The sequence below is a fragment of the Struthio camelus genome, chromosome 16, assembly GCF_040807025.1.
Source record: "Struthio camelus isolate bStrCam1 chromosome 16, bStrCam1.hap1, whole genome shotgun sequence".
Taxonomy (NCBI): domain Eukaryota; kingdom Metazoa; phylum Chordata; class Aves; order Struthioniformes; family Struthionidae; genus Struthio; species Struthio camelus.
Genome location: NC_090957.1, coordinates 16,643,200 through 16,669,997, shown reverse-complemented (window position 1 = coordinate 16,669,997; position 26,798 = coordinate 16,643,200). Strand labels below are relative to the sequence as shown.

At 61.4% G+C, this 26,798-nt stretch overlaps 2 protein-coding genes across 6 annotated transcripts; both read right to left on the bottom strand.

Moving 5' to 3' along the window:
- Positions 1-3,585: 3,585 nt before the first annotated feature.
- On the bottom strand, positions 3,586-9,383 carry TRAF4 (TNF receptor associated factor 4). The gene is made up of 7 exons (XM_068909875.1): positions 9,147-9,383; positions 6,646-6,697; positions 6,228-6,332; positions 5,986-6,147; positions 5,104-5,265; positions 4,871-5,026; positions 3,586-4,245 (listed from the first exon to the last, which is right to left on the bottom strand). The coding sequence occupies exons 1-7, from the start codon at positions 9,287-9,289 to the stop codon at positions 3,613-3,615; spliced, it is 1,413 nt and encodes a 470-aa protein (XP_068765976.1). The 5' UTR covers positions 9,290-9,383; the 3' UTR covers positions 3,586-3,612.
- Positions 9,384-13,516: 4,133 nt separating this feature from the next.
- Positions 13,517-25,509, bottom strand: NEK8 (NIMA related kinase 8). 5 transcript variants are annotated; one of them, XM_068909871.1, is made up of 15 exons: positions 25,383-25,509; positions 24,615-24,820; positions 23,470-23,702; positions 22,675-22,806; positions 22,280-22,488; positions 21,789-21,868; positions 21,036-21,220; positions 20,649-20,799; positions 19,488-19,564; positions 18,194-18,311; positions 17,745-17,895; positions 17,331-17,494; positions 16,916-17,074; positions 16,503-16,661; positions 13,517-14,723 (listed from the first exon to the last, which is right to left on the bottom strand). In XM_068909871.1, the coding sequence occupies exons 1-15, from the start codon at positions 25,397-25,399 to the stop codon at positions 14,695-14,697; spliced, it is 2,070 nt and encodes a 689-aa protein (XP_068765972.1). In that variant the 5' UTR covers positions 25,400-25,509; the 3' UTR covers positions 13,517-14,694. The 5 variants fall into 5 exon arrangements, with proteins under 5 accessions (XP_068765972.1, XP_009688026.2, XP_009688105.2 ...); XM_009689731.2 differs by lacking the exon at positions 25,383-25,509 and adding an exon at positions 25,222-25,318; XM_009689810.2 differs by lacking the exon at positions 25,383-25,509 and adding an exon at positions 25,222-25,318 and having other exon boundaries at positions 21,036-21,217.
- Positions 25,510-26,798: the final 1,289 nt, after the last annotated feature.

The following is a 26,798-nucleotide window of genomic DNA, read 5'->3' as shown; positions in this document are numbered from 1 at the left end:
TTTGAGGAAGTACATCTCCTGTGCACCTGCGGTCCTACGCAAGCCAAGCAGCGTTCTCCAGGGCCGAGCCCAGCCCCTTGCAGACTGGGCTGAGGCCTTGCGCACGTTAGCGCTTACCAAATAGTTCTTTGCTCTCCGGTAGGAGCATCTTGTGAAATACCTGGCTGGTGTCAAAGCCGTGGGGGATCGGTGGGTCTGAGAAAAAGCCGGTCCAACATGATATGGCAGATTCCCAGCCTTATAATAAATCTTTGCACCAACAAGTTTCCAGGAAGTTTATTTTTAAACTTGATATTTGAGTCTAAATTTAGTATGAAATTGATTTTTTTTTTTCCTCCTTCTCCCCCATGAATATTAAGAGCATCGCCACCTCCTGCCTCTCAACACACTTCTCCTTGCAGGGGCTTTGCTACCCGATTTTTGAAACAATTTATGCAAACACGGTAAGGTTAAGAGGTGCTTGAAGATCCGTTTGACATTTAAAGCCCTCCGTTTCAGAAGAAACGCGCACAGTTTCTCTGCTTGCAAAGTACCTAGGTAAATTGAGATGTCGTGCCGCGCTAATCATTGCCGATTTTGTGGCTGGGTGGTGCTGAAGTGTTAGCTCGGGGAGCTGCTTGAGAGCGGCGCCTTACGGCAAAGCTCGCGTTTAAGCTTGGAGAGGAGAAACGTGCAATGTCGCAGCGCGAGCGGAGTTGTGTCAACAGCCCTTTGGCAGGGGCAGGAGCAGTTCAGGTTCGCAGCCGCTGCCGGGAGGGCTCTCCCTTGCGCCAGCTGTTTATTTTTTCCTCTCCTCTGTGCCCCAGAAGCACGGCTTCCCAGCTTTGATTTTTTTTTATATATATATATATATTTTTTTTTTTTTTTTTAAATGAACAGAGCAACCATGCAGCTGGCCCTGCCCAGAGCTTCCTCATGCTCTTTTACCAGAGTCCCTTTACTACAATAGCTGAAGCTTTTAGCTTGGTTCATAAATAATCAGTAGGATTTTTGGGTGGTTTTTCCTTTTTTTCCTTTTCATTAATGTAACCGGCGTGCAGGAGCAGCTTTCAGTACGCCGCTGCAGTGCCTTGCTCACCGGCAGCCCTGCGCGTAGCACAGGCGTTGCTAGCGCCGTCACCTTTAACTAGCTCAGGCCACGTCAGCCTTAACCGTGCACAGGGCAAGCGGGCTTGCGGGGCAAGGCTCGGTTTGGGGGGGGGGGGAAACCACCCCACCAAATACAAACCACCGACACAAACGGTGTTTGGCAATAGCCGTGCAGTCGCCGGGCCGTAACGCCCGGCTGAGCCCGAGCTGCCTGGTGGCCCTGCCTGGCACGGCTTGCTGCCATCCAGCCGGCCGGGCCAGAAGCTGGTGGCTGGGGAGTTTCCCGGCTGTCTATAACCTTGTGCCGGCTGTTCGGGTACCGCTCACGGGCCTCGACTGTTAGTTCGCTGTAGTTGTCTTGCCAAGAATAAACAGGAGCAGCCGCTTTACCCCATATCCGCACTGGCACCCACCCGTGCCCGGGGGGGGGGGGGGCGGGGGGGGGGGCTCCGTGCGCAGCCGGGTCCCTTTGGGCCGGGATGGCCCCTGCACCCGCCGCCTCGGTCCCGCGTGGATCGGGGGGGGCACCCAAAGGGCGCTGGTGCTGTCGGGGGGGGGGGGGGGGGCATCGCTGTGCGCCCACAACCGCTTGCTTTCGGGGGAGGGGGGGGGAAAGCCCTCGCAGCCATCCGCGAAGGAGCCCGGAGCCCCCGACCCCTCCGGAACCCCCCCCCCGGGCCCCCCCCCGGAGCCCTCCGGCCCCCCCGCCCCCGGCGCGGACCCGGCAGTGCCGCCCGCGGCCGCGCGGCGGCGCCCTGGCTCCACGGCAGCACCGCGGCCCAGCGGGCACCAGTACAGGGCTGGCACTGGCACTGGTACCAATATGGGCCTAGAACTGGCACCAGTATCGGCCTGGCACTGCCATCAGTAAGGACTGGCATGGGCATCAGTATAGGACTACCACAGGCCCCCCAGTATAGGGCTAGCAAGGGCACCAGTATGGGACTGGCAAGGGCACCAGTATGGGGGTGGCACTGACATCAGTATGGGGCTGGCAAAAGTATAGGACTGGCATAGGCACCAGTACAGGGTGGAAACTGGCACCAGTATGGACCTAGAAAGGGCACCAGGATGGGCCTAGCACTGGCATCCATATAGGATTGCCATGGGCCCCCAGTATAGGACAGCAAGGGCACCAGTACAGAGCTGAAACTGGCATCAGTACAGGGCTGACATGGACACCAGTATGGAGCTGACATAGGCACCAGCATGGGGCTGGATGAGCACCAGTGTGGGCAATGACATGGGCACCAGTATGGGGCTGGCACTGAGATCTGGCACCAGTCCGGCGCTGACACTGGCCTCCCGTGCAGGGCTGCCTCTGAGCACCAGTTTGGGGCTGGCACTGGCTGCCCTCCACCCCCCAGCCCTGCCAGGTGCCCCCAGCACCCACGAGGGCACGCCGTGGCCCGGAGGGGCACCTACAGAGCCCCCCGGGCCTTGTGCAACAAACCCAGCAGCCCTTGGCCCTGGGGGCAGCAGCGTGCTGGGGGGGGGGGGGGGGACAGGAGGGCCCCAGCGCCAGCCGATAACGGGCTAATCACGTTAAGCTGGGGCAGCACTAATGCAATTGGGGGATTAACCCGCAGAGCTGGCGGCACCCCCCTCGCTGCCGCAGACAGCCCCCAGGCGCGGTGACGGCTGCGGGGGGGCTGGACCGCCCGCCAGGGACCTGATCCAGCGTGCCCGCATGCCCCAGGCGATGCCCCACGTGCCAGCGGCCCCCCCCCCCCCCCCGGCCCCGAGCCAGCCCTGCTCCTCTTGGCATTTTCGCATCCCTCTGGGGCTCTCCTTGCCCCCGGCGCGAACGGGGAGCCGGCAGGGCAGGCGGCAGCCCGCCGGGCTCCTCGGTGCCCCGCGCGGCCCCCAGCTCGCTCGCGGCGGCGGCAGCGATTACCGAATTAACCGGTTGCATCTGAGCCCCGGTGGCGGCGGCAGGGATGTGGGTCAGGGATTAGCCCCCCGGGCCTGCCCGCTGCGCGCCCCCAGCCCTGGCCCAGCCGCCCCGTGGGCACCCCGGGCGGCACCGGCCGAGAGGCGAAGCAAGTCCAGGCGGCGGTAATAAATACGAGAAGAGTTTATTGAAAAAGAGGCAGGACAGGGGGGGCCGCAGCGGTCCCCGGGCCCGGGACAATAAATAACAAACGTGCTCCCGGGAGGCACCAGGTTACAAAATATGGCTGTGGGCGGCGGGTCCCGGCGGGGTCCGGCCGGGGCCGCCAGGCACCGCGGCGAGGGGCTTGGGGGGCCCAGCCCCCCCGGCGCCCCCAGCACCTGAGAAGGGGCTGCCTCCGTGGGGGTCTCGCCCCGGGGCCAGGCAGCGGCGGGGGCAACGGGGGGGGCCCAGCCCCCAGGGAGGGGACGGGGGGGCCCAGGAGCGCCCCCGCCTACCTGAGAGCCGCCGGCCGTGGCAGCGTCCCCGGCCCTTGGGAGCCCCACGGGCACCGTGCTGGGTAGGGACTCAGCACCATCTGGGTTGTCCCCAGCCTCCCGGCCCCCATTCACGTCCTCTCCAGCGCCCGCTCAGGCGAGGATCTTCTGGGGGATCTCCACGGAGGCTTTGATGAAGATGGCGTTGTCCCGCACGTAGTTGCGCTTCTTGATGTCCTCGTGGGAGATGAACTTGGGGTAGCCGAAGCCCAGGGTGCTCTCGTCCAGGGAGCTGCGCGAGGCTCCCGGCTTCTGGAAGTTTTTCCAGTTGGGGTCGGGGTGGAAGGTCTCGGTGATGTGCTGGGGCTTGGAGAGCGACGGGTCGCTCTGGTCCAGCAGCGAGAAGGTGACGCGGTAGGAGAAGGGCCACTCCAGCAGGTTGTCGTACTCGCCCGGCAGCACGCGGATGTAGACGGAGAGGTGGCTGCTCTCGCCGCTCCCGTTGCCGTTGAGGAAGGCCGAGACCTGGAGCTTGTAGCCGTACTTGTGGGTGTAGAAAGGGGGGCTGAAGAACTCGTAGTTGCTGCGGGCTTTGGCCTCCTGCAGCTTGCGGGCGTAGTCGGCGATCTTCCAGATGAGCGTCCCGTCGCTGCTCACCGACAGCTCCTCCACGTCGCGCCGCAGCTCCAGGATCTCCTGCCGCTGCCGGCTCACCAGGGCGCACACCATGCCCAGGTGTGCCTTGGTGCTCTCCTCCAGGTGCCGGCCCATGGCCAGCTTGGGGCACTGCGGGAGGCAGCGGCAGCGTGAGCTCGCGGGCCGTGGTGACGCCGGCGTGGGATGGTGGGGGGACACCGCAGGGACAGCGAGGTGGGATGGTGAGGGGATGGCATGGGGACATCGGGGTGGGATAGCACGGGCATGTCGTGGGGACCCTATGGGGGCTTGGGGACACTGTGGGGACACCAGAGTGGGACAGGTCAGGACAGGGACACTATGGGGACTCTACGGGGCACAGGGATGCCATGGGGACATGGGGATTTGAATAAGGACACAGGGGAGTGGCAGGGGGACACTGTGGGGATACAGGGATACAGAAGTGGGGTAGGAGAGGATAGGGACACCACGGGACCATGGGCACACCCTTGTGGCATGGCACAGGGACACCTGCTTGGGATGGCAGGGGGATGCCAGGGCAGCAAAGTGATGCAGGGGTGACACAGGCCAGGATGAGGACACCATGAGCCACAGGGATGGGACACAACAGGACGGCAGTGCCACGGGGTTGGGCCAGGAGAGGATGCCTGGGCACGCGACGCGACGGGGGCGGGGGTGGCTCAAGGACGCCGGGGAGGAGGGTGGGCCCGGGGCCGCTGCGGGGACCGGCACACACCGCTGGGGACGCGCTTACCCGGTGCTTGCAGCCGGCTTCCTTGAAGGGGCACAGCAGCATGGCAGTGCTGCAGCTCTCCTTGAGGTGGGTGGGCACGTCCTCCCGGGCGATGCTGGGCGTCCCGCACTGGTTGGGGCAGGGCACCGGGTACCGGGGACACTGGTACTGGTGGTTCTGGGGGCAGAGGGCAGCCATCAGCGGGGCGGCTGGGGCGACGGGGGCCCGCGCGGCCGCCCCGGGCCGCGTCTCACCTGGATGGTGTCGAAGACGAACTCCTTGGCGCAGTAGGTGCAGGGCTGGGTGCGCTTGGGGCACTCGGCCAGGGCGTGCTGGGGCAGCAGGCGCCGCATCATGCGCGCCCCGCACTTGTTCTCGCAGTACACGCTCTCCTGGGGACACGTGCCCTGGTGGCCCTGGGGACCCCGGCAGCGGCGTCACCCTCCGGCCAGCCGCCCGCCCTGCGGGGCAGCGCCTGCCGGGGACAGGGCCCCGCCGTGCCTCCCACGGCCATGTGCTGTGTCCCCTGTGGTGTCCCTCAGCCAGGCTGTATCCCCCATGGCCATGCTGTGCCCCCATGGTGTCCCCTTCCAGGCTGTGCCCCCCACGGCCATGCTGTGTCCCCTATAGCCATGCTGTGTCCCCCATGGTGCTCCCAGCCAGGTTGTGTCCCCCATGGTGTCCCCTTCCAGGCTGTGCCCCCATAATGTCCCCCAGACAGGCAGTGTCCCCCATGACCATGCTGTGTCCCCTATAGCCATGCTGTGTCCCCCACGATGTCCCTAGCCAGGTTGTGTTCCCACAGCCACACTGTGCCCCCCATAGTGCTCCCAGCCCGGTTACGTCCCCCTTGGTGTCCCCTTCCAGGCTGTGACCCCCATGGCCATGCTGTGCCCCTATGATGTCCCCCAGACAGGCAGTGTCCCCCACGACCATGCTGTGTCCCCCACGATGTCCCCAGCGAGGTTGTGTTCCCACAGCCACGCTGTGCCCCCCATGGTGTCCCTCAGCCAGCCCGTGTCCCCCATGGCCATCCTGTGTCTCCTACAGCCATGCTGTGTCCCCCACGGTGTCCCCAAGGCCAGGCTGCGCCCCCCGCCGGGGCGGGCGTCGGGCCGCGCGGCCGTGCCCCCCACCTCGAAGGCCTCGCCGGTGAAGTCGCTGGCGCAGAACTCGCACTTGACCCTGCGCTTGGGGCAGCCGTGCTGCACGTGCTCAGGCAGGTCGCGGCGGCTCAGCTTGGCGCTGCACCGGTTGGGGCAGGGGATGACGTTGAAGCCGCAGGTGCCGAGGTGGGCCTGGGGGCGCGGGGCCGGGTGAGCGGGGCCGGGGCGCCCCGGGACGCAGCCCCGAGCTCCCCCGGCCCCCCGGGCGATACCTGGAGGTGCTTGATGAGGCCGCTCCAGCGGCAGCCCTCCTCGCTGTGGATGCAGCGGATGGCCAGGCTCAGCACTTGCGCCTCCAGCTCCGGGTCCGGGTAGATCTACGGAGGCAGGACCGGGGCGTCAGCGTCCCCCCAGCGGGTGCGGGGACCCCGGCCGGGAGCCGCAGGCACGGTGTCGGGGCCGGACCCCCTCCTCTCCCCGTCGCGGGCCGGCGAACAAGCGCCCTTTGTGGGCAGAGGGTTTCCGCTTCCCGGCGCCGTGGCACAAAGGGCTCTTGCTTCGGCGTGGGCGCCTGTGCCAGCCCGCGGGGCCGTGCCAGGCCCGGGCTGCAGGGCGGCCCCCCTCGCCGGGCGCCCGTGGGCTGGCACGGCGGGGGGGTCCCCTGCCAGCGGGGCGCCGGGCTCTGCTCACCTTGGCGTAGTCCAGGGGCAGCTGGTCCTCCGGGCACTTGAAGACGCCTTCGCTGCAAGAGAGCAGAGCGGCGATCGAAGCGGGAAGGGCGCGGAGCCGCCCCGGAGCCGCATCCAGCCGTGGCCGGCAGGGAGAAGCAGCCCTAATCCCGGCCGCGGCCCCTCCATCTGTCTGAGCTGGGAAATGCCCCCGCCAGACACCCCCCCCCCCCCCCCACCGAGCGGTCCCTGGGGTCTCGCCGCTGCCCGGGGCCTCGCCAGCCGCCACCAGCGTGGCACCATCTGGAGCGCCGGCAGCCCCCAGCCCGCCCCAGCGCCCCCCCCGGATTAGCGCAGCGTGCCGGCGGGCGGCCGGGCACGGGCCGGGCGAGCTGCCGGCTGGCGCTCGGCAGCCAGGTGCTGAGCGGGGGGGCCGGGGAGAGCGGCGAAAGCAGGCGAGGCTGCGAGCCGCCGGATGCCGCAGCTGCGAGCCAGATGCGCGGCCCGGATGTGCGGCCCCGGGGGCTCCCGCTCTCCAGGAAACGGCCCCGGCAGCCCTCGCGGCGAGGCCAGGCGGGCAGCAGAGGCGGCACCGCGGCGCCGTGCGAGGGTCCCCCTGCCGCCGGGGCTCTTCCACCCCGCTCGGCGCTGCCGGGGCAGGAGGGACCGGGCAAACGCCCGGCACCGCTGCGCCGATGCGAACGCCCCTCGAGCCCCCGGCTGGACACCGGGGCGAGAGGCCTCAGGCGGCCCCCAGCCAGGGCCCGCGGAGAGCCTGGGCGCCGGCGTGCCCGGGGCGGCTGCGGATGGGGATGCAAGGTCGCCTTGCCCGCGCTCGGTGCAGCTGCACGGAGCCCCCCCGGCGCCTAATCGCTCCTCGCGCCCTTGGCGATGCCGGCACGGCCTCGTTCGGCCCTGAGCAGGGCTGCGAGCGGGTGCGAGGCGGCAGCACGGAGCCAGCCACGCCGCCCGCTGGTCCAGGCCATCGGGCAACGGCACGGTGACGTCCCCCACGGCCACCGCATCCCGGGTGGTCCCGGGAAGCCCCCGGGGCGAGCAGGGCTGGAAAACCCAGGGCAGGAGGTGCCGCTGCCCCCGCACTGCAGCAGGGCGGGAAGCCGCGGCCACCTCGCTGCATCCGTCCCCCGCCACTGCCACCACCGCGCGCCCCGGCCTCCGGGGCCGTGTGTTTGCACATGGGTGTTTCTACAGGCGCCTGGGGAGATAAGCGGCTCCCGGCTGGGGACTCGGCCCTTTCCGGGGGGACGCCTGCCGCGAAGCCGCCGGGCCTGGGGGCAGCAGCCGGCGATGCCACGGCGGTGCGGGGCACGGGGGGACCCTCCGGCCCCACAGAGGCCTTGCCTGCACCATGCCACGCGCCCGGAGGTGGAGGAGCGAGGGGCACGGCGCCGATTCGGAGCAGGGCGGGGGGCCCGGCGCCTAATCCCCGACAAAGGCTGCCCCATCGCTCACGCTCGGCCGGGCAGGGAATGCGCCGAGGCAGCGCGCGCAGGGGTCCCGGGCAACGGCCTTGCCGCTGACCTTCACGGCGTGCCGGGGCGTAGCCGGGGGGCCGCCCCCGCGGACCGAGCGGCACCACGGGGCTGGGCAGCTCTGCTCGCGAGACCCTCCCCTGGGACCCCGGCATAGCGCAAGGGCAGGGGGGGACCCAGGCGTCCGGCCGCCCCGGGGCAGAGCGGAGCTGCCGGGAGAGCAGACGCGGGAGCAGGCGGCGGCGCTGCCCGGCCCCGCTTGGCACGGGCCCCGGGAACGCCCGGTTTCGCAGAAACCAGGCTCCGGCGGCGCTGCCCAAGGTCCCCCCGGCCCGGGCAAAGGTCGCTGCGCCGGGGAGAGGCCGAGGCCGAGGCCGAGCCCTTGGCCGGCAGCGGGCGGGCGGGAACCGGAGCCCGGGGCGCTGCTTGGCGTCGCCGCGTGCCCGGCGCGTGGGGCCGGGACGCCGCGGGTGGCACGAGCCTCGCACGGCCCACGGCCCGGCTGCGGTCCCGCCGTGGGGAAACACCTCCGCGGTTCCTGCCACGGGCTGGGATGGCCAAAAAAAAAAAAACCCTGGGCCGTGCTGGCCTCGAGCACGTGCCCCGCGCCAGGTTGTCCCCAGCCGGTCCCCAGCCCGGCGAGGGGACGCCAGGGCGAGGGGAGGGCGAACCGGCCGGCGGCTGCCGACCCGCCAGGCTCGGGCAGGCAGGGGTTAAGCGCAAACCTTGGCCAGCGCCTGAAACTCGGCGGTCTGCGCTTCATCTGTGCCCTCCTCCTCTTCCTCCTCGCCGCGCGCGCGGCGAGGGGCCACGGGCCGCTGCACGCCGCGGAGCGGCTGTCACGGCCCGGCGCTGCGGGGATGGGCGGCAGCGGCGAGCCCGGCACCCCCCCCCCCCCAAACCCTCCCCTCCGCAGCGGCTCGGGGTGCGCGAGAGCGCGGGGGAGAGGAGGAGGAGGAAGGGGGGGGTGCGCGGCGTGACGTCACGGCGGGTGACGTCACGGCGGGGCCCCGCTGACGCCAGCGCTCACCTGAGGAACTCCTGGAGGCAGGTGTCGCAGAAGCGGTGGCCGCAGGTGGAGACGCGCACGGGCTCCCGCATGGGCTTCCCGCAGAGCGGGCACAGCACCCGCCGCCGCGGCCGCTCCAGCAGCTTGTAGTCGTAGCCCGGCATGGTGCGGCCGCCCGGCCCGGCCCGGCTCGGCTCGGCCCCGCTCCGCTCCGGCTCCGCGCCCGGCTCCGGCTCCGCGCCCGCTCCGCGCCCGGCTCCGCCCGGGGGCCGGACGGGGCGGGCGGCACCGGCGGGGCGGTGGCACCGTCCTGGCGCCGCCCCGCTCCGGGGACCGGGCTCCGCCTCCGCGCCCCGCTGCATCGGTCACGGCCACGCCGGCCGGCTGCCGCCCCCCCCCGCTCCCCCCCCCCGGCAAGGGGCAGGTTGGGGGGGGGGTGAGGGCACGCGCTGTCCCTGCGCGGGGGGGACCCCGCGCTCCCGCACGCAGCCCCGAGCCCCGGCTGTGCCCCCGAGCGAGCGGGAACGGCTGGCGCAGCGGGGCCCGAACAACCCCCGCTCAGGTTCAGGCCCAGGCCCCCCCCGTGCCCCCCGCGCTCCTGCCGCTGAGCGCGGCCCCCGGCCCGACCGCGGCCCCTGGCAGGCCTGGGCTGCCCAGGTGGATGAGCGGCTTCGTGCCGCCTGGCGTTCGCGCCCCAGGCTGTCCGAGCGCCTCTGCGCCACGAACGGCAGCCCTCCGGCCCCTGGTTTCTCACCCGCAAGCAAGGGCTTGGAGGGAGAATAAAAGAAAACCTGCCTGGCTCCAGCCCCCACTTTACTCTTTCAAAAAATCAGAGCAGCATATGGGAGTATTTGCCCCTTTCCCTTGAGATGGATAGGACCAGATGACAGGCTGCAAGCATGTGTTAGTCCCACCAACGCATGCTCCAGCCAGCTTCCCATTAAGGGAGGCAGTTGCCACAGACCCAAATGTTAGCAGTTTTCAATTAGCAAATGGCAGAGGAGAGAGATTCCTGGGGGACACACTAAGCAAGTCAGGCTCCATCACTTGTCACTCAAGGAGCTCACGTTACCCTTCTCCCCGAGAGGCTCTGCTTCCAATAAAATCCTCCGGCAGCCTGCTGGGGGGAAGGAAGGCAGCCTGCCCGTTCGCGCTGCGATAGCAGCCAGGAAATGGACGGGTGGCTGATTTTTGGGGGTTACCCTGCGGGCTAGCACTGGGCACGGCACCTGCCCCATCCACGGCTGGGTCCTAGGAGCTGCAACAGAGCTTTAACTCTTGGAAACCCGAATAGCGGCAAACCTTGCAGCAGCGAGCGTGTCTTGCTGACACAACCGCCACCGAGGGGTCTTTTCCAAGGGACGTGACTAGCTGGCAGCCTGCTCGGGCGGCAGAGAGCAGCAAGCTAAACTTTAACTAGCTCCCAGAGAGCCTGGAAATGCAACGTGCAAAAAACAACAGCGGGCGACTGCAGACAGCACAGCGGGGAATGGCTCAGTGCACCGGGCCTTTCCCAGCTTGACAACTGCCTGCCAGTATTGTCACAAACAGGCTGTCGCGAGGGGGTCGCAGCCTGGGGGTGCAGTTCTCCTGGGCCCAGTTTGCACATAGGCATAAAAACCCCAGGACAGGGTCCAAAGGAAGCCTTTGGGTCCGTCTGGTTCTGCCACTAAGTCACAGCATGCCCTGGAGGCAGGCATATGTCGGGAGCGACTGAACAGGAACGCAGCCAGCCACTACCCCGGACACCCGTCCAAACACGCTAGGACCTGGTCCAGTCTGAAAACCAGCCCTGGACACAGCTACGAGACTGGGCGAAGGCCAACAGGACGGGCCCTTGGTCCCGTGTGTGTCAGCATCCCACAGGGCAATGGGACTCCCCGTCCCTCCCCGCAAAAGGCATATGACACACCACCCCTGCAAGCTTTTTAGCCTCTCTATCTCCGACAACAGGTGTTAAACAGAGCAGTTTTACCACTATTTACTGCACCTCTTTGATGTTTATAATTTCTCTGTTTCTAACCGCACTGAAGAGCACCTCTGCTAATTAGCTCAGAGCTGACAAAGCCATCAGAAAGTGCTGGCTGTAGCGGCAGGACGGCTGGGGCTCGGAGGTGTCAGACCCTTCCACAGAGCCTGCAAACAAAGATCCTCTCATTTTCCCATCTCCCTAATGAACGCCCTCCCCGCACTCAACATTACAGCAAGGCCTTTGTCTCACACAAAGGCAACGCTCAACCTCCAGGCAGGGCAATTGCCTTTGTGGAGGTGATACGGTGACAGGTCAGGCCTCGACTCCATCTGGGCTCTGGAAGGCTTTCTGCCTTGTTCCACCTGTCTGTGTCTTCCCTGCATCACTGCTTCATCCCTCCGCCTTGCGTTTTACCTTAAACTGGAGGGACAGAAAACCGACACTCGGGCTTCTGGGGATGTGAACAGGCGGAGGGGAGCATTTTGCCCCAGGGAAAGAAGTGGGGAGAGTCCTCTCCCTATTCCTGGGGACTTGTCCCCACAGAAAGGCAGGGTGTGAGGTGGGTGGACAGATGGACGGTAGCTGCACCTTCTGCAAAGCCTCGTGGGAACAGGGATGTGACCAAGAAAGAAGTGTCAGAATCAAGTCAAATCAACTCAGGGCTCAGCAGGCGTTTTTGGCTATTTCCTGCTGGCAGCAAGGGCCTGAGGTCAGTGGGACGGGTAATCTTATCAACCATGGGAACAAGCATGTGTTAGACCCTGCCTGAATACAGCTCCTTTTGTAAGCCCATCTCTCTGTGGGCTCCCTCCAGGCCCTGATGCCAGGAGACAGGCTTTCCCTATGTGAAAGTTAACTGGCCTCATTACTCCCAAATGAGACCTGCACCTCACTGCCCGTGGGGAGGAACAACACAGAAACAGGCAGTCTCATCCCTTGTCACATCACCTCCCCTACCTGCTTTGTTTTGGCCGTGCCTTGGTTAACAGCAATAGCTGGGGGACACGGACAGTCCCTGGAAGGCTGAGCCGATGTCTCCCAGGCGTTTCCACCACCGGCTCTGCGGAGCACAGGACTCAGGAACAAAACAAGGATAAAGGGAGAAACCCTGAGACCTGCAGTTTTCACCGGGAGCTTCTGTGGGGGAACAAAGCAGCAGACGTGAGGAATGCAACTGGCCTATTTGCCCAGGCTGCTCTCTGCCTCCGGCAGCACGGACATGCCTCGGCTTGTCGTTTCAAGAGCTATTGTTGCTGGGGCTGGGGGCCTCTTTGTTTCCTTTACCCTTTCGCCAGACTTGGTCACAGCCCGGTATTAAATTATTCAAATGATCTCACTGGGTTTCACAGCTGAACTCCTGCACCGAGTACGCACGAGCTGCGAATCCCCGAGGGCTCCAGCCCTCGCCGGCAAACCCTCAGCCCGGCACAAAACACACAAGGAGGAGAGAAGAGTCAACGCAGGTCTCTGCACCTGGAAACCCGGGGCCCGGAGCAAAGGCTCCTGATATTAAAGCCAATATTAAAGCCAGCAACACCTCAGCGCTTCTATGCAAAGGCTGCCATTAAGCCATAAAAACAAGGTGCCTAATGCCAGCAAATCAGTGGGAACAGGGCCTGTGGGGAGCACGCTCACCCCAGAGTCGGCGGCTGGAGCGGGGAGCCGGCTGGCTCTCAGGGCTGCCCACCTTCCTGGAGCAGCAACATTTCAGCGGCACTATTGCCAAGGTGAAGCTGTAGCAGCAATGCACCCCCTTTCTTCAGGGGTGTGTTTGCACATGGCATGGGGAGGGGTAAGAGGAGCCCCAAGAGCAGGGCCGCATGGGCACAGGCTGGGCACGCACAGCCAAGAGAAGTCTGTTCCTGTAGGAGCCGGTGCTGCCCTACAGCCAAGCGCAGGGAGGAGAGACAATGGCCCAGAGGGGCTTTGAAGCAATTTAACCCAGTCCTGCAATTATGTTGGTGCCCAAGTTGGTTTGGGAGCAGAGAACACCCTTCCCTCCACCAGCACAAAGGCTGCTCAAGCCATCCTTGTAACCTGCAGCACAAGGCAAGCGCCAAGGGACCAGCAGTGCCTTTGAACGCAAGGCAGTTTCCTGGGGTAGCAGGGTGTAACTGCCTGCAAAGGCAGCTCCAAAAGAAATAAAGCGGGAGGGAAAAACCCATTTACCCACCTTGCCAGGAGCCAAACAGGGAGGCCGTGTCTGCAGTCAGAGCTGCCCACGCCTCTCCCAGCTGGACAGGACCCGCTCCCTTCCCCAGCTGGAGCCTGGGAGGAAAGAGCAGGAAACCTGCAGAAATTCATTACCTTTCACATGACAGAGGGATCAGTCGGCTCCTACCAGAGCCCAGCAAGATTTCCCTCATTGAGAACAGGAAAGAATCACAAAAATAATTAGAGAGATTCCATCTCAGCCAGCTTAGGAAAGTACTGACTTTATACACAACAGATTGGCAACAGCACAAAGATGGATGTGAAAGGGAAAAGCATTTGCAATGTCAGACAGATCAGAGACAGAAGCTCATAAAAAAATGGCCCAGGGCAGTTATAAGTTTAAAAAAAAAAAAGAAAGAAAGAAAGAAAAAAAAAGAAAAGGAAACGACCCCTCTGGAGATAAAAACTTAACTCCTGTCTGTGACATCGTGATATGCCCCATCCTGTCTGCAGAAAGGATCCCTGGTGAAAACTCATCATCTCCCTGGAGAGGTCTGGGTTAAAAAACTTCAATTACTGACAATCATTTGCTGCGTTTTGCTGCCTTCCACTAGTTCAGCTGGGAGCCAGCAAGTTGGTCAGCAGTAGGATTCAGGGGCCTGAGGACAAACATCAGCTAGAAGATCCTCAGCTGGGCTCCTGGGGCTATGGGAGGCTGTAATTGGAGAGCTGCAGGCAGCGCTTTGGGAGAGTGGGCCGGGCCGCAACGCACAAACAAGACGCTGCTCGCGCTGGGTTCAGCCAGCCATGCAGGCCAGGACCCTTGAAAGCACGACGAACAGCTCAACAAATGGATGAAACGTTTTAAAGGGGGGGATGGGAACGGACAGACTTCTCTAATTAGAAAAGAGGTTTGCACTTAGTCACCCAGTGCAGTGCCTGGGGCCGAAACTCCAGACACCGCTGTGAGAAGGCTGACAGCTCTCTCAGACACCAAGCTGTCAGCCTGGGCTTTGTAACCAGAGACAGTTTCCACAGGGGAAAACAACCTCTGTGCTCGTCACTGGCAGCGGAGGAGAGCTCCCCTACACTCACAGCCACTTCAACAGGAAGGGATGGAGCCCCAGCACGACCTGCTGAACACAGTGGCGGAGCTACAGGGACGCCTGTCCCACAATGTGTCCTGGGCAGCACTTCTCTGACGCTTCAGGTTCTCCCGGGCAACAATCCTCAGCGATTCAGCAAGCGAGATCAACTCTGGTTCTGAGGGAACCGTCGTTACAAACTCCCTGGTTTTGCCTGGCCGCTGCCTTCTAAGCGCAGCTGAGAAGCTCTCGAGTCCCGGGGCGCGGGTCTGAGCCAGGCCTTAGCGAGCAGCAGTGAGGTTGGGGAAGCCTCTGCATCTATATGGCAAGGCTGGATATAGCCCCTCTCCAATCAGACTCACTGGGAAGGTGACTCTTCCATGGCAGCTGAAACACAAAAGACAAGGACCGAGAATGAGCCCGCAGCCACCATCTCGATGAAACTAAAGTTGCAGTGCCCTACCCCACGCAGGCTGGTTACTCAACGGATGGGCTCTGTGATCCCTGTCCTGCTACCACCGGAAGGGAAGACACCAGAAGGCCCTCAGCAGTACCAAAACAGCAGGCAATGTACCAGGTTTCAGCACAGAGCACCTCTGTCTCCCTAGCAATCTAAGGATTTTGGAGGGAGAAGAAATACAAATTCTTGAGGTCTGCACCCTCCTCCTCCTCCTTATTCCAGTTATTCCAGACCAGTGGTTGCAGTGGTGTTGAGAGAAGGGTGCAGCAGTGGCTTCACAATAAAGTGGGCAGAAGCCCAGGCCAGTCAAAAACAGCAGTGGCTACATGGGAGGAAACCGCAGAGCAGTGCAGAACTGCTACACGAAGGGTGGAGCGCTGCTCACCAGCACCAACACACCGACACCCTCTCCCAGCTCCCAGGTGAGGTCAAGGCCAGAGCTGAAAGCTGCAGTGATATCAAACGTTTCGCCAGCTCTCGTGTTCATTCCAGAGAGGTCTTCAGGCAGACTAAGCTGAGTAAAAGCCCAATCAAAATTTAGCCTTTTACAGAGCTCTCAATGTTTGTTTTACGCTCTGGTTATTGAGGGACACTGGGAGCAAGTGAGGCTGCTGCCTTGACACTGAATCTAGCAGCTGCTGCTGCTGCTGCTGCTGCTGCATTTGCCATGCAGCACCTCCAGCAGCGAGATTGGGGGGGGCAAGGTTACAGACAGGGCAGGGCAGAGGGACAGCAGTGGGGCTACCACAGAGGCTATGCGCTGGGTCCCTGCTCTTGCAGTGCTGCAGATGGGAGCCCCCAACCCAGCTGCCACAGAGCACAGGGTGACTCCCAGCAGTGGAAGGGGAGAGCAGCCTGCCGTCTTCCTGCGGGAACAAAACCCTTTTACTCCCCTGACAAACACCCTGCTTGTTCCCAAGCCTTGAGACTCGGCCGTTCCCCGTCCCCTTCACATGGCAGCGTACATCACTTGAGAGAGTTCAGCGCTTGCAGGGAAGAAGAAATGGGAGCCACAGCTGATTTTGCTGTGCTTGGGGTGGCCGGTTGGGCCTCCTCCCCTCTAGGGTGTAATTAGCCTGCTTGAAGTGGGCTGGGACTGGAATCCCTCAGCCCAGTGTTCAGGGCCATAATCAGCCCAGCAGAGGCGGAAGAAAGGCCCCTCCAGCAGTCTGGGCCAGGCTCCCATCACACTTCCAGGCAACGGAAGGGCAGGTCATGCCACGGGCACATTTTAACCACGCAATGATGCTGCCTTTGGCCCAAGCAGGGAAGAACCACAAAACCATTGCTATCTTCTCCAGACCACAATGGAGATCCGGCAGCCAAAATGACGCCTCAAATCTCAGCTTCTATTTCGGCAGCACCAATTAGAGAACTGCTCCTTTTGGAAACTCTGTGGACCGCCAGCACACCAACTTCCCACCGGCCACAGGCCGGCCAGCCCACCTGTCTGGGAGCGTGCAAGACCTCCTCCGCTTTCTCTCTGCTCCCCTCTCCAGTGGAAATGGCACTGTCAGAGCGCTGTGTAGCAAAAGGGGAATCTTCTTTTGCCTCAAGTCATTTCTACTCATCTGCAGCTCTAGCTGGACTAGAATAATACAGAGCTTAATACGTGCAGGGGATACTCAGTACAGCTCCTGTCGCAAGGCATCATGTCTGGCTAGGTCCTAACAGCCAAAAATCACAGTAAAGAAGCCTTTACTCACGCTTTACTGCCAGCAGTGTATTCCCATGGCAGCAGGCTACAGAGGTCACCACGTATGGATGTGTCTCCTCCAGTTGTACAGGCCGCGGCATCCCAGTTTCTTCATCCTTCCTGCCCAAGCGTCCCCTGGCTCCTTTCCCCCATGTGCACACCTCGCCGTCTGCAGAGGGATAAACCTGGCTAGACACAGAGCTCCTCACCGTGTTCACTGGGAAATGGGCCTCCCATTTCTACTTGCTAAGCAGCAAGGGCTCTCCGAGCAGTAGCAGCTCTGCACCCCGCAGGGCTAGGACAAGCCATCCACCTCAGTACCATCCTGAACTATCTCCACGGCCCATCTCGGCCAGCAACACGGACTCCAGGCAGAGGAAAGCCAAGGCCTGCTGCAGCCCAGGACGCGGGCTTCAGTCTCACCTGCTCCAATGGCCACAGTGAAGGCATCCCCACAAGCCACCACAGTGACCTTCATAGCTTGGAGCCCCACAACCAGGTGGGGCACGCGGCTGTTCCGGCAGGAGTTGGTGCCCAGCTGCCCGTGCTGGTTGCTCCCGAAGGTGTAACACTGGCCAGAAGCTGACAACAGAGTAGAGAGAAACATGAAGTTCCCATGTGGAACATCAGGGTGTCACCTGAGGATGCCACAGAGCCGCTGAACCCCTCTGGGCTTGGCCATGCTGAGCAGCCTGCTCCACAGAGCTCCGCCACTGGGAGCAGGTTGCCTCCTGAGCCTCTCTTAGGCCTCTAGTCATGGGGACCAGAGGCAGGAGGAAGACAGAGGAAACGCAGGCCTGTGTCCCCCCCTCAAGGCCTTAGGCACAGCACCCCTCACCTGTGACGGCAGCTGAGTGTGCCGTACCAATATCAGCGCACACGATTGGCTCTTGGTTCAAGGGGGCTGACTGGGCGCATGTGAACACGGTGGCTTCTTCCACCTGGTCCTCTGGGGAAGGCTCCTCTGCTGAGGTGACCCGATCTAGGCCCAACTTGTTACATCTGCAGGAGGAAGACCATAGTTCAGGGCTGGCTGAACGTGGCCTAGCACAGATAACCCCGCATTCAAATCCTGCCCTAGCATAACTGCTCCATCAGCAGTGAGATGTTGGGGAGCAGGGTCACACAGCGATGACTCTGAGACCCTTCTCAGACAGTTTCGTGTTCTCTTCCCTGGCCAGACACAGACTGAACGGACCCTAGAGAGCCCTGCTGTGGCAGACTCTGGAGCACAGACGCTTACTTCTCCTACCTGTTGCTCCCACAAGCAAGAATCTGGTTCTTCACTGTGAGGACCATGGAGGAATCGATGCCACAGATGACCCTCTGAGCCTCGTGCTCTGGGGGGACTGCTACCTGCTGGGGGGAGTTATGGCACTCAAGGGTACCCAGCCCCAGCCGACCTGGCAGGAAGAACAGAGCAGGGCATAGCTGATGTCAACATACAAACCAAACGCACCACTGTGAGTGAGAGCACATCTACAGAGCTGCCTGCAAGGGCCCAGCCTGGGACCCACCACCATGAAGGGGAGCAAAGCCAAAAGCAAAGGGGCCGTGCTACGTGATGAAACAGCTGTAACTTTTCCACACCCGCTTAACTGGCACATCTGGAGAGGACTGTAGCAAAGCAAGGCCAGTGAGGGGAGCGGGAAGGGGGAATGGAAAGCACAAGCCCTGTTTTGTTAAGCAGACATCTCTTACCATTATCCCCCCTGCCCCAGGCAAACACTTCCCGTTCGTTGGAAACTGCCAGGACGTGAGATGCACCACAGGCCACCTGCACCATCTCGTAGCCCAGCAGGGCCTCCACAATCTTGGGCTGGCAGGGGAAGAGCAGCAGCCGTCAGCTGAGACCTCCCAGCCTGCCCGGCTGCTCCCATCCCTCCCACCCAACCCCCCAGCCTCAGCAGAGTGCTGGCAGCATCCCAGTTTTCATCCAACACAAACACCAGAGCATTTTTTGTTCTAAACAGTCTTCTTCAAAGCATTTTAGAGACTACGTGCACACAGCGCGGGAGATAATGCAAACATCTCTGGGGCAGAAGAAAGCAGCCAGCGCAATGGTTTGGAGAGGGAATAGGTTCAGCCCAAGGGTTGGGATTCGCCCCCCTGCCCATGTGGGGAGTGCCAGGGGCTGTTAACGCACGCTCTGAACAGGCAGGGGCTTGGTGCAGGATGCGTTGGCTGAAAGGGCTCTTGTGCAGAGGAGCTGAGAGCTGTCAGCTATGTATTCATTAGGGTGTGGAGACCAGGATCTCCACGCTACTCCCAGCCCCTGCTGCGACCTGCTGTTAGATCTGACACCTCACCACAGCAACTCTCGTTCTCATTATCTTCTTCATGTGAAAAGCACCATTTGCTGGGATCTGGCTGCTGCTACCAATTGGTCTCTCCCCAGCAATAAACACCAAACAGCTCGGCTCAGGATAACATCCCCGGACGGAGCAGGAACAAACGAGCCAGCTGACCACAGAGACAAATGGCACCAGTTCCTGGGCTCGGCTGGAAGCCATTGGCTGCTGCCGCCTCTGAGAGCGGGCAAGGAAGAGGAGGCTGGAAGGGAGCGAAGCGCCCTCAGCCCTAACACTCTGGGCCAATCGGAAACACATAGCTCTTCTTTAAATACTGCCTCTTTTAAAAAATAACTTTTCTCAGTGAACCCTGGCAGCTGCAGGCCAAGAGTGAAGCAGGCAGGTGTGTGATTGGAGGCAGCCTCCAAGCTGGGTGCCTGCCAACAGCAACCACAAGGCAGCTCTTGACTTCCCCCACACTCAAAGGGATCATTGTGTAGGGTGGGGGGAAGAAAAAGAGGCAGGTCCAGGTCGGGCCTTTTAAAACCCATAGTGACAGGGAGAGGAGGGGGAAGGGGTCGGATGCCGGAGCATGCCTAGGATGCACAGCCCTAGAGCTGGGATGAGCTGTCTCACGCGGCGCAAACAGCGTGATCCATCCTCTGCCCTGGGGGAGCAGCATGCCCAGCACCCACACGACAAACCTGGCTTACGTCCGTGAAGTTTCCATGCCCTAAACAGCCATTGCTGCCGCTGCCAAAAGTCATGATTATCCCCCTGTCTGCAAAGGCAGAAAGAAGTTGTGTTATTGGCACACACGATACCCCACAAGGCAGACACAGCCCATAGGGCTGGCTGGGGCTCCCAGGACAGCAGCTCTGCTTGGACCTACTCTGACTCATAACTTGCTGGGGGGGCCCAGAGACCTTCAGTGAGCTTCTAGAGAGCAGCAGCCTCTACGCACTGTGACAACTCACCAAAGACAAACAGCAGATGATAGGAGAGCACTGAGATAACATTATTACAGCTGTGTACGCAGGAGCTGCTAACTCCACAGTCTGTCAAGGTGTTAAAGATACAGAGCCACTCACCGAGCAGCCAGGCCAGCCCCCAGCTGAGCGGTGGCAGGAAACACCATGGAGAGGTAGGACAAACACATGCCTATGAAGTTTGCCAGTTGCATATCTGTTATTTACTGCCTTGATCCCCAGCAGAAGTGCAAACAGGGCTCCCCAAGGACCATCAGGAGGGTTTTGCTCTACAAACACAGCCTTGGGCTGATGCGCATGCTCCCCTCCCAGACAGAATGCCTACTGGCCTGCTCTAAGAGGGCTTCAGATGTTGCCTTTCCATGGCCGAGGACAACTGGCTGGAGCTGCAGGAGCTCATAGGCACCCTTCACAATGACTTCTCATTGCAACACGTCACCACTAGTAACTGCTTCTGCCTGGGGAGGGTGGTCCCCTGCTACCTGCACTCACAGAGTACGTGACACAGCAAGGCCCGCTGCGCTGAGCTTCCTGGCCACTCCTCACACTGCAGTCCCCCCTGTACAGGCCAGTTCTGGCACCAAGTGACACACCAGTGCACCCAGGACAACAAACAGAGGAGATCTGAGGGATGTTTGGGACCAAGCTGACCAGTGTGGCACCACGGGAGGACCTATTCCTCCTGCCGTTCTTGATCCCTACCTGCTGTTACATGACAGGCCACAGTTGACTTTGTTTCATCCCAGCCTAGCGCATCTCTCAGGTTCCCCTCTGAGCAGGTGCCCCCTCCAAGCAGTCACACTGCATTTGTAAACCAGCCACCAAACCAGACAGTTCCGGGACCCAGCCGGGTGAAGACACGAGGCAGCAGCTTACCTGTGAGGCAGGCTGTGAACAGGTCACCACAAGACACGTGTTTGATGGTCACTCCAGACTGGCCCTCCAGAAAACGGGACACAAACTGAGGCTGAAGCTGCTCAGTGGCTCCTGGGAGAGACGGGCCTCCTGCAGCACCCACTGGGGGAGCCTGGTAGAGAGAAGCCATTTGGGCTACTGCACCTCCATGCACCAAGATCAGAGCGGGAGAGCTAAGGTGAGCCCCTTCCCACAGGCTCAGCAGCATCAGCCGCACCCTGGGCTGGACTACAGTCCTAGGGGACGCAGCATCAGGGCCTATGTAGTGACTGGAAGTGTCCCCTTCTCAGAAATCACACGTGCAAGCCTTCCTCTCCCACTCCCCTGCCCAACCTCCCCATTGCTCACCTCCCACATGATGAGCCGCCCTGATTTGGTGACCCCAGCCTTTTGTGTCCTGCCAGCAGACACCTGCACCACTTCAGTGTTAAGCATGGGCAGGCGGAGCGGGGTGGTGATCCCGCTCCCCCAGGTGTAGATAGAAGACAGAGGAGGAGGAATTCCAGTCCTGGCTGAGCCACCACGAACACCTGCTGGTCAAACAGAAATCACAACCCCAGATTCCTGACTTTCCTCCCACAGGAAGAGAAACAACACTTGCCATCCAATTTGGGTACCAGCCCAGCCATCCACCAGCAAGCTGGGCCAGACCAGTTCAGAGCCGCTACCCAAGGCTGGCAAGGGGCTGCTGGGGAGTTCCCAGGAGGGGCCAAGAGGAACACGCGGGAACAGGTCTTTGTATTTTATCCCAGAATTGGAGGAAGAAGGACCATGACAGACCAAGCTAACTGCTACCTCTGCCAGCTGCATAGCCCTGCACTGGGACACCCCCCAGCACCCCTCTGGGCTGGTCCCAGCCTGTACAGATGGAGCAGCAGGAATTTGATTTACGGAGTTGACCCTTAGAAGGGGCAGGTGGGAAAAGACTGCTGCTTGGTCCCCAGAGCGGAGGTGCCTGTGAGCTCCTCCAGGGCTCAGGGAAGGTGACATCTCTATAACTTCCTCCCTCCAGGAGCTTGAGTGCCTCCAAGACCCCCTGACATCCAAGGGAAAGGGCTCTTCCAAGTGGAGCTGTGCTGAATGCACTGCCCCAGGACTCACCCCTCGGCCTGGCACTGCTCACTCGTCCCCCCGTCCGGCTGTGGGTCACTGTCGGCACTGGAGCCAAGGGCTTTTCAGGCCTGCCAAACCAAAATGCAGCCCTTACTGTCAGCTCAGGCCCAGAGGTCATGCAGAACCCTGGATCACAGACGGTCTGGGCAGAGCTACAGCACGAGCCACAGCTGAATAGCCCACAGAACTGCCTTGGTAAACGCTTTAAGCCACCTGAGAGAGAGCAGTCCGTGCCAGTTCACTTCACCCTGAGCTCACAACTCCCCGTTCGTTGTTACAGCAATGGCAAACCCACACCTGCCGCAGCCCTGAGCTGCAGAGCCAGGCTCAGCCTGCAGCAACTGCATGTTGGGGGAACAGGGGAGAGCTAGGTGGGGACAACTCTCTCTTCGGAGCTCATATCAGACACAGTGAACTGGTCAGACACGTGAGCTGCAGCAGCCCCTCCCAAAGGACACCAACACGGCAGTACCACTTGCCTTCTCATTTTGACACTGCCCACGTCAGTGTAGAGGTTCAGAAGGGGACGAATACAGATGGCCTGGGCCATGATTTCATTCAGCTGGGGTCGCTTGGAAGGATCCAGGTTTAGCATGCTAAGGATGAGCTGGCGCAGGTCGGGGCTGTATCTATCCGATATTGGGGCAAACGTTCCACTCATGATCTTCAGTACTAGGGCAGGAAGATTCTGGAGAGAAAACGAGACAGACATACAGCGGGTGGCCAGAGGTGAGGCTACGGAGCAAGATGTTCTCAGCCCTGCCCTCTGCCTTCACACCTTTGGGCTCAGTGAGAAGCATGATCCAAGCATACGTTTTCACATGTCTAAGGGACCGCAGTCCCCTGTGTCATAGGTCAACCATATCCCTCTTACCGCGGCTTCAAAAGCCCTCTTGAGGCTGGCAAGTTCATACAGCACACAGCCTAAAGCCCAGATATCGCTCTTCTGGTTGTATGGCTTCCCTTCACAGAGCTCTGGGGAGATGTAGCATGGAGTCCCCACAACCTAGAAAAGTCAGAGAGAGATCCACCACAACACTGCAAAACTGGAACAGGGAGGTGGAAAGAGAAGGGCTCAACTTAGAGCCCAGTACTAAAGTAAATCACCAGGGATTTGTCTTTTTGGAGGCCTCCCTCTCACCTACAGAGATTATATCTGATTTTGCTCCTACCCACTTGAGAGAATCAGCACCCCGAGCGATGAGCACGGTATAAACGTCTAGCCAGATTAGTCTTGACAGTGAATGATACTAAAGTCTCACAAAGAGAAGAGATTAAGGCAAGGCAGGACACTAGCAGGAATTCGGTCATCAACTATGCCTGCAAACACCACTTCTCCATCTAGGACGCTGGCAAAAAACCCTATCTGGCCTCTCCAGTGAGCTCAGACACCCCACCCTCTCCTGGGCTTGGGCTGGCAGGTTTTTTTCACCTTCTTGCAGCCTCCAGAGCTGCAACAAACTTAGGCATGAAGACATCAGCCTGCGTAAACTCCAAGGAGCAAAGCAGCACTGCATCACGCTGGCGTGGCCTACTGCAGGTAAGCTATATCCGATCTTACTGCCTACAGCAGCTTCCCAGAGACTCCCGGGAGCCAAGTCCAGGGAGTTTCAAGCCCTGCTATTCATGGTGGGAAGTAGCACCCCTCCCCTAAAGCCAGGACACCCACCGTGTAGGCTTTGCTCTTGCTGCTCAAGATTTTGGAGATGCCAAAGTCTCCAATCTTGACAATCATGCGATGCTTGTCCAAGAGGATGTTCTGAGTCTTCAGGTCGCGGTGCAGAATCTGCTTGGTGTGCACGTGGTGAAGAGCCAGGAGAATCTGCACGAAGAAGTGCAGGATGGTATCCTCATCCAGCAAGGAGTTACAGCGCTTATGAATAAACTCTGCTAACGTGCCCCCTGCAAAAACAGCGGAGGGCTATTGGCAAGAGTGGCTGCACAGGGCACCATAAACCCAACCTAAAAACAGGTGATTTAGTCAAAGCCTTTTAACAAGCCAAGTGCATGCGAAGCAGCACATCCTAGTGGGATACCTAGCACGTCCTCCAGTGCGCCCAAGACTGTGCGGAGAACAATGGCAGCACAGTTGGTGGGACGAAGAAACAGCGAAAGAGAAGTTGCTGTTGACATATTGTCAAAGACAACAGAAAAAAAGAAATGCTAAAATTACAGCTCCTGGAGCCCTGTCAGGACACAAACCTCAATGGCAGAACAAGATAAGCCTGTTCTGCAGAAGAACATTCTTGCAGTCCAAAAGGCCACGTGGCACTAAGGGGCCCCCATCCAGGAGGGAAGGTTCAGACTCAGGTCTCATGTAAAACTTTTAACAATCTCTCATGCAAATGCTGATTTAGTATTAAACTCCACAGCAAACGCTGTTAGAAATCGTACTGTCCCTCACGGAGCTGTGAGACCAACAGAACGGCCAAGAGCTGACGCAAGGAAACCTAAGTGAAACCTAAACCAAGGGCAGATGGTAACGTACTTATCAGTGACAGAGACCAGATAAATCTTTGTTTCTGATATGATTAGCAGATGTAGGGCATACAATGGCCGTATCTGTGCAACAGAGCCATGTCTGGTCTCCTTGACAGCCTCAGCCGCCTTTTGCACCAGAGCTTTACAAGAAGCATGACGTGGGGACAGCAACAGCAGGACTAAGCAGCAAGTTGGGACATCAGCTGAACCCTGGGGGTCACAGCAGCCTGACCCTCAAAAAGGCGACTGCCCAGCATCTCCGGGTGCCCTGGACTCCCTGGGGAATCAGCCCCAGGGCCGGTGCCCCCAGCGAGAGGGGTAGGCAGGGCCCACCTGGGGCATACTCCATGGCGATCATGAGCGCCTTGTCCTCCAGGAAGTTCTCGTAGTACTCGATGACGTTGGGGTGGCTGAGCAGCTTGAGGACCTGGCACTCGTTCTGGGCTGCCAGGCGCTCGTCCTTGCTCATCTGCTCCACGGGGATCTGCTTGAGGATGACGAGCTTCTGGTCGGCCTTGCGCAGACACAGGTGCACGATCCTGCGGGGACAGGGCGTCAGCGGGGACAAGGCGTCAGCGGGGCTGGGGCCAGGCAGCGCCCCCCACCCCGGGGGGCCACGCACCCATCACCCCCCTTACACGTTGCCATGGTAAAAGGGCCTGGGGGGGGTGCCCACTCTGGGGTGCCACAGTCCTGGCATCACCACCCCCCCACACGTTGCCATGGCAACAGGGCCTAGTGAGGGGGCCTCCCACCCTGGGGTGCCACAGGCCTGGTGTCACCACCCCCCCCCCCACACACACGTTGCCATGGTAACGGGGCCTGAGCCTCCCACCCACCCCGGGGTGCCACACCCCTGGTGACCGCCACGTTGCCATGGTAACAGGGCCCGGAGGGGGGTGCCCCCCGCCACCGAGGCGCTGCCCGGGGGTGCCCTCACCCGAAAGCCCCTCTCCCCACCACCCGGATCCGCTCGTATTTCTCCATCGCGCCCCGGGCCGGGCCGGGGCTCCTCCCGTCTCCATGGAGACACTTCCGGGGCCAGCTACGGCGGCCGCGGGCCGACAAACTAGCTCTTTCCGCGAACGCCGCCTTCCTCACCTCCTCCCCCGCGCCATGTTTGGGGGCTGAAGGGGAACCAGAGGCACCCACGGGCCATTCCCCCCACCCCCAGCCGGGCTCCCGGGGGAGCCTCGCCCCAATTCCTTTGTCCCCTCTTCAAAGAGGAGGGGAGTTCACGCGTGAGCAGCGAGGAAGAGGCGCAGCGGCCCCCGGGGCCTGCCCGTCGCCCGCTCGGCCATGCGCCTGCCTCGAGGGCTCCGCCGCAGGGCCGCCCTTGTCCCCGGCCTCGCCGCCGACGCTGCCCCGGCCACGCGGGCCGGCAGCTCCCGGCGTCCTCCGCGCGAGGGCTGCCCGGCACCGCCGAGAGCGGCCGCGTCGCCCCGAAGGGGCCTCAGGGCCTGCGCGCCGCCGGGGACGGGACCTCGCCGGAGCCAGGCCCGGCCCGAGCCACGGCCGCGTCCCCTCGTCCCGGCGGCGCCTTTGGCACAAGGGGGGCTGCGGGACCTGGCCCGGCCGCCCGTGGGGACGGTGACACGGTGGCACTGCCACCCCCACGCCACGTGGCCGTGCTGCCATCTAGCGACACGCAGCCCGGCTGCGCCAGGCCCACCCTGCCGCAGCGGCGCTGGGCAGAGGACATGGGCGATGGCCGGCACAGGTGTGCGGTGCATCCCAGCACAACCACGTACGTGCCAACAGCCAGCACGCAGGTGTAATGCCTGCTACACCCCTACAACACCCAGCACACCCCCATGCGCCATATCCAGCACCAACGTGTGCAGGGCCTGATGCACATTACTTTTGCAACGCCCAGTGCACACACACGCACACGCTCTCTGTACACACACTCTGTACATACACACACACAACGCCCAGCACACAGTGTGCAATGCTCTGTGCACACACACACACATTCGTGCAGTGCTCTATACACACACATGCAGTGCTCTGCATGCACACATGCTCATGCAGTGCTGTATGAACACACAGGCTTGTGCAATGCTTTATACATGCACATGCAGCGCGCTATATGCACAGAAGCAATAGTGTATGCACACACATGCAATGCTCTGTATGCATATGCACTCATACAGTGCTCTTGTGCAGTGCTTTATACACGCACATGCAATGCTCCATGCATACTCTCGTGCAGTGCTCTACACACAGATGCAATGCTGTATACACACACTTGTGCAATGCTTTATGCACGCATGTGCAACGCTGTACATACATCCATGCAATGCTCTGTACATGCTTGTGCAATGCTCTAGGCATACACGTGCAGTGCTGTTTGCACACACACCTGTACAATGCTCTATGCACACATGTGCAATGCTATACATATACACATCTGTGCAATGCTCCATTCACACTTGTGCAATGCTCTATGCACACGCATGCAATGCTCTGTATGCACACACTTGTGCAGTGCCTTATGCACACACGTGCAACACT

Coding starts and splice junctions, on each gene's coding strand:
- NEK8 (XM_009689731.2), bottom strand. CDS start 25,268: ATGGAGAAATACGAGCGGATCCGGGTGGTGGGGAGAGGGGCTTTCGG. Junction 22,489..22,674: donor AGAGGGCTTTTGAAGCCGCG/GTAAGAGGGATA, acceptor TTTTCTCTCCAG/AATCTTCCTGCCCTAGTACT. Junction 16,662..16,915: donor CACTGTGGCCATTGGAGCAG/GTGAGACTGAAG, acceptor ATCCCTCTGCAG/ACGGCGAGGTGTGCACATGG.
- TRAF4 (XM_068909875.1), bottom strand. CDS start 9,289: ATGCCGGGCTACGACTACAAGCTGCTGGAGCGGCCGCGGCGGCGGGTG. Junction 6,698..9,146: donor TGCCTCCAGGAGTTCCTCAG/GTGAGCGCTGGC, acceptor GCTCTCTTGCAG/CGAAGGCGTCTTCAAGTGCC. Junction 5,266..5,985: donor TCACCGGCGAGGCCTTCGAG/GTGGGGGGCACG, acceptor CGGGGTCCCCAG/GGCCACCAGGGCACGTGTCC.